The 10131-nt window shown below is 40.6% G+C and overlaps 1 protein-coding gene across 1 annotated transcript; it reads left to right on the top strand.

The window, feature by feature from the left end:
* The first annotated feature begins 170 nt into the window (after window positions 1-170).
* On the top strand, window positions 171-9628 carry pdk2a (pyruvate dehydrogenase kinase 2a). Its single transcript, XM_005725813.1, has 11 exons — window positions 171-403; window positions 1033-1174; window positions 1709-1780; window positions 1919-2103; window positions 3529-3618; window positions 3705-3782; window positions 4245-4321; window positions 4411-4509; window positions 7534-7644; window positions 7978-8091; window positions 8286-9628. Exons 1-11 carry the CDS (start codon window positions 286-288, stop codon window positions 8427-8429), a joined length of 1230 nt encoding a protein of 409 aa, XP_005725870.1. The 5' UTR covers window positions 171-285; the 3' UTR covers window positions 8430-9628.
* The last annotated feature ends 503 nt before the right edge of the window (window positions 9629-10131 follow it).

Raw genomic sequence — 10131 nt, forward strand, 5'->3', positions numbered from 1 at the left:
TTGGGGAACTGAGGAAGAATTTAGGAAGAATTTCGAAAGTTGGGGCCTCTGAAGAGTTTGCTAGAGTGGAAGAACCCAAACTCACTAAGCCCGCCTCCTCCTCTTCTGATTGGCCAGCCTGGAGAGTAAATTAGAATTCCCACTCTCCCATTGGCTGGAGAATCCTACATCTCCGCTGCTGCCTCCCTTGTTTTCATACTACAGCATGAAAACACCTTCAGTGGTTTGGAGTAGCTTAGCTTTGGAACCTGTTTCTGAGTAGACTCGGGACCTCACAGAGCAACAATGAAGTTCGTTCGGTTTATCATGAAAAACGCCGCCGTGGCCAGCGCGCCGCAACACATCGAGCATTTCTCGAAATTCTCTCCTTCACCCCTCTCCATGAAGCAGTTTCTCGATTTCGGTGAGTATTGATCCTCGCTAATGTTGTTGCTGGTTTGTTTTTGTGACAATGGGGGGCTACGTGACCTATGTGGCGTCAGCTGCGAAGACGTGACCACAGATGTACCACCGTTTCGTGACCAAATGTCCCGTGGCCATGCATGCTTGCACGGCTCTGCATCTGCTCTGCAGTGTTTGCAGAAACATGGTGCTCATTTTTGCTAGTGTTGCGTCAGACGTGGGCCTATCACTGTGTGCATTATAGTATATGTTTTTAATTTTCTCACCACTATGAACTGCTAATAAAGACTTTATGATGTGCAGACTATCGCACGTTTTGTGCAAAGGGATTGCAAGTGTCGACACGGATGTTTACATGCGAATATTAATTTTCTATTATTATTGTTGTTGTTGTTGTTGTTTTTTAATCCATCTGACTTTAATTTTGTTGGATTAAAGTTAGTTAAAAATTACCCACCGTTATGCATACAGTTGTTTATTCCAGTCAGCAGTTCAAAAAAAAACCTTTCTCTAAATGTCTCAAATTCGCACAAAGTCCTTCTTACTAACATTTAAGACATTAAAAAAACTTCTGAATGAGTATTTTTCTCCGGATCATCTAGTCAGTACATCTGTTTGTCCCCAATTCAGGTTCCATTAATGCCTGTGAAAAGACGTCCTTTGCTTTTCTGAGGCAGGAGCTTCCAGTAAGGCTCTCAAATATCATGAAGGAGATTAACTTGCTCCCTGACAAACTGCTCACAACTCCATCTGTGAAAATGGTGCAGGGCTGGTAAGTTGAATGGGGTTTATTGATTAATATGATCCAAGTAATCAAATGTATTTAGTTGCTTTTTATATTGTAAATGTATTTATTCAGCAGAAACATTTTCTAAAACAAAAGAGCAGCTTATTACAGTTAGTGTCTGTCAGCCTCTGGTGTTTTAAGAAGCATATTTGATGCCAGCTTTTATCTTCCGTCTAGTCACAGTCACAGCTGTTGACTTGTTTATTGCCAGTTTATCCCCCCCCCCATCGTGCTCAGAATCACAAAGCCCCCTATCTGACCAAGCTGTACTCCTTCCAACTAGGGCTGCGCTGGTGAGTGTGAGGCGGAGACGTTAGAGTTGAACTTTACCCCAGTTTCTCCTCACATGTCACGTGACTGTTGTTTTCAAGGCTGCCGTTTCTGCTGTTTCCCTTTATGAGGAGTGGGCTGTGATCTGTATATGTGCCATAAACAAAGTTTTTCTTAAAGAATTGAGGACTTAGCAGTTTCTCTTGTATTTTGCAGCACATGTTAACATGTTTTAACTTATATTTTCAGGTATGTCCAGAGTTTAATGGAGCTCCTTGAGTTCCTGGACAAGAATCCTGATGATCACAAAGTCCTTGGAGAGTAAGTTTCTCATTCTTATGGGTGTTTTCATGTTTTGTAATGAAACATGACCTTTGTGTTCTCCCAAGTGCCTTCATCCCTTTCAATGTGATACTGCCCAAACCCCTGATGCAGGATGTCTTTGTCATTCCTCCCCAGGTTTGTTGATACCTTAGTTACCATCAGAAACAGACACAATGATGTGGTGCCCACCATGGCCCAGGGTGTCATAGAATACAAAGAGGCCTTCCCCCAGGATGTGGCCACCAACCAGAACATCCAGTACTTTCTGGATCGCTTCTACATGAGCCGCATCTCAATCCGGATGCTCATCAACCAGCACAGTGAGTAACATTTGAATTTTTTATTTATTTATTTTAATTCACCGTACCTTTATTGTCAGTGTGTTGTTGTTGTTGTTGTTGTTGTTGTTGGATATCATTGAATGCCATCAGGGAATCATCACATGAAGAGCATGGCCAGCTAGAAAGTAGCTTAAATTGTTTACATGCTAGAATTTCTTTTCTTCTGATCAGGTTATGAAAAAGCTTATGAAAATCTAATTTGATTCTGCCGTGTTTAATCTTTTGACCATTTCATTCTGTGTGGGCTTTTAAACAAATTGCAGTCTTAATGGGCTCCACACAAACTTAGGCACCGAAAAGAAGAAATGCTGCACCGACTGCAGTGCTTGTATATGATGCAGCGTTCATTGCACAATTACAAGCTGATGTAAATGTACTGATGAGTCATCACATGGATGGATTTGGTGCCGCAAGCCTCCCATTTGGAGCAGAATTCTGAAAGCAAAATTGCTCACATTTTTCTGTTTTAGGCAAAAGAGTGAATGGCTTTACATTTTTCCGACTGATACGCCCCATTTTCCTTCTTTTTGCCTGTTGTCCCTGTGACAAGTGCTGATAACACTCCCATGTCAACAGCAGATGGTTGCTCTGGCATGATGTTATGCTCTTCAGACTTCTGTTTTGTTATTGAGAGCTTGTGGAGGTATCATCAGCCATGTGGAACAAAGACAGGTGATGCATATCACTGATCTGATAGTTTAGATTTTCAAAATCACTGTTGCGTAAAGGAAAGCATTTATGCTTTATTAACTGCACAACTCTTCTTGAGAAACACTTTTAACACGTATGCAGGTTTCTGCATCTCATAGCAGCATATTGTGCTCCTCAGTGGTATTTTTAGCATGTGTTCCCAAGTGTCTGACTTGATGCGTGTTTTTCTTTATTTTCTGTCATTTATATGCTGTTGTGGTGGTAAATGATCATAGTAAACACAGCCAATGTTTCAAATAATGAGGGCACCATATGTTATAAGTAATCACTGTGTTCAACACAGTTCAACTCTTCTTCAGTCTTTATGATATCAAAGAAAGGGGATATATGGGTGTCCCAGATACACATAATATACCCATAAAGCTTGTTTCATAAAAAATGGGCTGAGGGGTTGCATCAAGGCTGATAATAAGATAAATAAGGATTATTTTGAGCTGTGAATCATGCAAAGCTGATCTACTAGAGTATAACAGTTATATTATAGAGCTGGCATGAACATAATATGACCCCCTTTGAGTTTTTTTTTCTAAAATATGTATTAATAAGTAGCACTATTAAAACAACAGAAAATAGTTGTACTTCTTCATTATCTTGGCATCAAAACCAAGCTGTGTATAGTATTTGTAGTTTTTAGTTAAACGTGTATCTCAGTGGTCCGTTTGCAGAAGATTCACTGTTTTCTTATTTCTACAGCCCTGATTTTTGACGGTACCACCAATCCGGTTCACCCAAACACCATTGGAAGCATTGATCCTCACTGTAAAGTTGGAGATGTAGTCCAGGGTAAATATACAATATGGTTGAATCTGAATTTTGTTTGTCCCTTTGTTTTTTGTTTTCGGTGACATGCTCTCCCTTTATATTCACAGATGCCTTCGGAAGTGCCAAGATGCTTTGTGATCAGTACTACCTCTGTTCCCCTGATGTGATACTTCAGGAGATGAATCGTAAGTTACAGAATTTAGGAATTCTGGAAGTCTGTCCTGCGGCCCATATTGACCCTTTAGCGTTATATTTACCCAGGTGTGAAAAATCTTTTAAGGTAATCATGCAAACAGCCTCAAGGGTAAAAGTCATTGCAGTGCAATGAAGTGGTTTCAGTAAAGCACAAATAGACCCCGGGCCTCCAGTATGTATGCACAGTATGAGTGGTTTTATGTAAGAGAGCATGATGGATCCGAGAGGGCTCTAAATATAGCAGAGAGCCTGATTTGATGGCTAAGCGGGCCTAGCTGACCACATCAGGCGGTATTGACACACAGACCTTTTCCTCTCCATCCTCACAAAGCGTAAAACCAGAGTGCAGCAGAGTAATTGCCACTAATGGAAATCATCCATGAGTGGTTAGAATAATGAATTGTAAATGAAGTGGATAGAATAAATACTTCTCTTTTTTTCCTTCTGTGCAGTGAAGAAGACAAATCATCCAGTAACGATTGTTTATGTGCCATCTCACCTTTATCACATGCTGTTTGAGCTCTTCAAGGTGGGAGACCCAGTTTTGAATATGTGCATGTTTGACTCAATATTCCTGAACATCTTGAAAATTTATTTTATTGTCTTAAATATTTATAGAATGCTATGAGGGCCACGATAGAGACTCATGAGAGCAGCAGGAACCTTCCACCTATTAAAGTCATGGTCTCTCTTGGGGATGAAGATTTGACGATTAAGGTGAGTTGCAATCTTAAAAAAATAAAGGGACAATTCATCCTGACCTCCAATTTTCCTCCACGTAGACTAGTTGTTGTCAGTTGCTCTATTCTGGAGATGGCGATTGTACAAATTGCTCAGAGTTTAAAAAGAAATAATAAGAAAAATAAATAAAAAATCCTATTTAACCCTTTAAAACAGGTCTGAGCGGGCACGCTCCGTTTTGCCTAACTATTTTTAAATCCCGGTAGCTCTGCAACCACGTGAGCTAGCGCAATAATTTTTTTTGCATATGATTCCAGAGGAGTTGTACTTACATCTTATGCCATCAGCTTGTCCTAGGTCACAGTTTCCTTCCACACATATCTTTGCAAAAACTGCATAAAAATCACTTGCAGCAACAAAAACATAATATTCCAGAAAAACGCTTTGCCGATCCGATCAGCTGTTTGTAACACTTCCTACGTCCATTAGCGTGAACTATCACATGTCTGCCATGTCCTGCCCGAAACCGGAAGTGACATCACTTTCGCAGAAATGTAGTTTTTTACCACCAAGGCCTCATGAGCCTATACTGGTGTTGTTAAAAGTTATGTTTGACTTTCTGTGTCGTTTCTGGGATGCTTAGGACACATATTGCACTGCTGGAAATAGTTTATTTTGATGCATATGCTGCTTTTTTGCAAATTTGCACTATAATATTTATTTTCGTTTTTCCTGCAGTGTATAGAAATTGGTGTATTTCAAAAATAAAACTATGAAGACACTCAAAATAAATTTCCTGTGGTGGGAAAATAGTTTGCAACTTTTTTGTATTTACAGTTTTGAGGGATAAGCCTCTTAAATTTCACTAACTAGAAATATATGTTAAAAAAACAAAAATGATTTTCAATTTTTTTTTTTTTTTTTTAAGTTTATTGCACTTTTTTGCAATTTATGTAATTACTATGCACTTAATGCATGCATATTATTAAAACTTAGGCTATAATGGTTGTATTGATGTATAGCAACTTGAAATACTCCCAAAAATGGCTCCACAGCATGTAAAAATATAAGATAAGCTCTGGCGGAATTGGTTCTATGGTAGGTCTTAAAGGGTTAAAACACCAGGCCTCAGTCACCCACACCTGGAGACTCATTGGCAACCATATAGCAACTTCTGATTTCTAGAGGTAAAATGTGCATTCCCCAACCAGCTGACCAGCGTTTGGTCTCCTTATGATTGCCCCAAAAGTTGATTCTGTTCATCTGGACGTAGCGTTTTCAGTGGGAGAAACGTTTCCCCAACCTTATAAACAACACATTTGCGTGATGACTGAAACAAGTACCATGACTAACAATGGGCTGTGGGGTCAGTTCCTGATCATTAATATGCAAATTTTCATGACCATTGATCAATTGTCATTGGGTAATGGTCATGAGTACCACTCGCAGAGAAGTTTGGTTAAAATGGTACTCACTGTCATTGATCTAAAGGCATGAAAATTTGCATATTAATGATGAAGAAACTCACCTCACAGCCCATTGTTAGTCAGTAGTGCTAGTTTCAGTCTAGTTTTCAGGGTTGGATGATTGAGCGTGCATCAGATTGATGTCAACTTTTTTGCAAACACTTGCCATTTACGTTCTGAGCTGCAGTGAAGCTTGAAAACGTGCAACACAAAACTTCTGAGTAAAAGTTGCACCTTTTGAAATGTTTTGGTTGCAAGGCTTTGCCTTCAAAGTAAAAGTAATCTCCATTTCTGGTTTGTCCCACATTTCAGTTTCACTGCATCATGGCAAGTTGTTTTTAAGTTTGTGTAGACAAATGGACGTCTTCCAGGTGAACTACTGGTGACTGGGGCAGTCTGGTAGGAACCTATGAGTAAGTGTCATTTAGGTGCAAGCAAAGGCAGGCGTCTCGGCACCTATGATCCCCAAAATTGGGCACCTCAGATAAAATAATCTAAATGGATCACTGGCACTGGGGGGGAAATGGTGTGATTTCAGGGGTGCATAAATTGGACCAATTTTATGGGTATATTTGGTAAATCCAAAAATTTTTAATAGTAACTCAGTACCTCAAAACTAAATGATTAAAAAGTGCTCAAATCTGCACAGCATACCTGTGTTCAGCCCCACTCTGGATTCAGATAACATCCTTAATGTGGTGGGAAAGCGAAAGATCAAACATCCTTGATGTGAACTTGGTCTTGTTCTACATGCATTCATGCAGGTTACTTCAAGGAGTTTCCTCCCATAGTGTTCTAACATATTAACAGCAGCTGGATTAAAGGGTTTAAATTGCCTGTAGGAGTCAACAGGAGCGTAGGTGTGTTTTTATTTTTGTGAACAAGCACATATAAAGCAAGGTTAATGAAGCTTGTAAAGGCAAAATTATTTCACCACACTGATCCTGTTTATTGCTGTTGTTGCACCCATTTAGTATTTATTGCATTAATAATACAGGGATATCCCACACGGTACAAAGCGTGCATCTGATTTCAAAGCTAAACTTACCTTTCCTTTTGTCATGTCCACCCAGCGCTTTCTCTAAACATGTTATGTAATGACTTCACCCTCAATTAAGCACAGTGCCTACTGGCATGCAGAGCTACTAAGCTCTGATAAGATTAGCACCATGGGCTGTGTGCATTCATACTCACAGAGCCTATAAATCTTGACTTTATGCCCACGTGTCAACAAAACACTGTCGAGGCTTCTTGTGCCCGACTAGCTTGACTATAAGTGACATACTATAATAAACAAAAACTTATTGGTCTTTAACAGTTTGTGAATGAAACGGCAGAATCTGCACTTGAAATTAGACTCGTCTTATTTATGCTTTCCACCTTCAGTACCAGCAGCAGCCTCTGACAAATACAGGCCACCCCCCTCTTGCACCACACCTTTGTCATGACAGTATGTACACAAACATAAGACACTCGGCTTCCACCCTTATATTGAAGCCGAGTGTTCATGACAGGCAGGCCCGTCTCTCTTCAGCTCTGTCCAAGCACCTCACATCATTCTCTATTTTTACCCCCTGCCCGTGCTGTGCTGTAGGTGAGCGACAAGGGTGGCGGTGTCCCATTTCGTAGGATTGAGAACCTTTTCAGCTACATGTACTCTACTGCTCCGGCTCCACAAATAGGAGACCAGAAACGGCCTCCACTGGTAAGTAAAAGTAAAGCCTAAGAAGTCGATCATTAACAGCTTTGCACAAACAACAAACTGTTTATTCAGCAGGTCTAAAGGGTGCCGTTATGAGCACCACATTCTCTTTGGTTGCCTTTCTTTATAGCCTCCAAGCGTTTTATTGCTTACTTAGTCATTTAAAGTTTGAAGCACTGGACTAATATTGTTGTTTTTTCTGAAAAAGCCATTGACCTTCAGTCACAATACAAACTTGACAAAAGATCTGTTTGTTCCATGGATGAGCAGTGCTGCTTGCAGTGTGACAGAACAAAGCCTTCTTAAACCCTTGATCTCCCTCGTCTCTCTGTACAGGCTGGCTTCGGCTACGGTCTGCCCATTTCTCGTCTCTACGCCAAGTACTTCCAGGGGGACTTGCAGCTCTACTCCATGGAGGGCTATGGCACAGACGCTGTCATCTACTTGAAGGTGAGCCAGGCAGGGTGATCATGCATGAAACTGTGACAAGAAGCCGGCAGTTTGAAAGTCTGGAGCGCATAACAAATAGAAGCTGCCCTGTGCCATGCCTTTTGTTAAACACAAAACCGACTCTGCAGACCTGTGGAACTGGTGTAGGTAAGACAGGACATTTGTAATTACATCCTGTCGTCTTGTCCCTCCAGGCGCTGTCCACAGACTCCATCGAAAGGCTGCCAGTGTACAACAAAACTGCTCTGAAGAACTACAAAATGAGCCAAGAGGCTGACGACTGGTGTGTACCCAGCAAAGAGCCCCTAGATCTGAGCAGCTATAAGGTGACCAAGTGAAAACCTCTTCTGGGCAGTACAATGAAGCCTCCAGAATACGTCTTCATATCCCGTGTCATCTTCTGCCAACAAGATGGGAACCAGACTTTGTTTTTTTTCACTCTGAGAATCCTCTTCAGACTAGAGCAGACATAAGTAGCCTTTTTAATTTCAGCCTGTTTTTTAGCAGTAGCTCGTTAATGCTTTCTGCATCCGTTATCCTTTTCATGAGAAAATGCACACATCAGAAATGGCTACTAACAGGAAATGCATTACAATCACCTCTCAGACTTTGGTGAAGTCGCTCCAGTGTTGCTGAACTACACTCGGTATCGGTCGAGAGTGAGGTGACGTCCTCGAGGAAGAGACGGGCAGCCGGGGATAATGCAGCATGTTGCGGGTGATTTTAAAAACGTAGATTATGACTGATTTCATACAGTAATGCTGTTGAAGACTTATCTATTAAAAGTCTTTACAGCTGTTTAATAAGGGACATGTGGAGGTGTTCAGTTAACAGGAAGCACCTGTTGTTCAGCCTTATCACAGCAATTTCACCCAAAGGATCACTTTATTCGAATACTTGAAGTATTTAAACTAATACTGGTGTTGCACATTGTTACATTTCTGCTGTACTGTAATGCTGTTTTGTGTGTAAATTTGAACAAATGTTTGACTCTGAGCAAGTTTTGTGCATGCATTTCTTTATTTTCTTTTAAAAAAAAAAAAATGTAATCGCAGTATTCCCACTAACATCAGTTTTTTGTGGACCAGGCTGAATGTAATCCACTCTCTTTCTGGGTGTTGTTTTGCATTAATTGCAGTGAAAAGAACAGTACATGATATAATCTACAGGACACGCGGTTCTCTCTGACGTACAACAGTAAGCTACAGTATCGTTTGCCTGCCTTGGTGGGTGGTTTAATGCTTTTTGACAGTTCAATGGAGGCAAATGTTATTAAACTTCATCGGATGTCGTGTTTAAACTCTCTACCATCTTGTGATCCAACAAGGCAGGGGCAGATCTTTTGTTGTAATGTGCCATATGAGAACAAAATGCCCTGTTGCATATGAACAGTTATGTTTTTTTTTTTTTTAATGATTTAAATCCATCTTAATCATACAGTATGTACAGAATTATTTTTATAGCTACACTTTTTTGCAGCTGAAAATATTGTAAATACTGTAAATGCGATCCAAATGACAATAAAACAGCAAACAGTTTAAAGTGTTACTCTTCTGTTCTATTTTTTTTATTTTTTTTTATTTTAATGTCATCTGCAGTCGGTTAATTAAGCGTACAGAAGTGATTATATCAATCAGTGGATGGTCCCTACGGTGCAGCTGATTACAGCTGTGGGGGATGAAAGGAGAAGTGATTAGGGAAAGAAACAAAAGTAGAGAGTTTTGCCGCCCGGTCTCACCGGGTCTCCTCTAAAGATGGAGATGAGGTCAAGTTCAGTAACTCTACCCTGTAGACATTCCACCACGTGACTCTCGTGCGCCAAAGAAATCTCACCACGTACGTGACCGATCAGGACTTTACGTCTAGTTATTTCCACTCAGCTGCTTTCACTGCCTCGGGGTACAAAGAGTTACACCACTATTTTGCCAGGAAGTGACAAGAAGGAACACACTGGTTTAGTAGCTCTCGGCTCAGAGCCCAATAAGACAGAGGTCATGTTCGAGTAAACGGACTAAGATGTGGGCTTGTGGTTGCTGGATA

Source organism: Pundamilia nyererei, unplaced genomic scaffold (assembly GCF_000239375.1).
Source record: "Pundamilia nyererei isolate P.nyererei 1_Seehausen unplaced genomic scaffold, PunNye1.0 scaffold00017, whole genome shotgun sequence".
NCBI lineage: Eukaryota > Metazoa > Chordata > Actinopteri > Cichliformes > Cichlidae > Pundamilia > Pundamilia nyererei.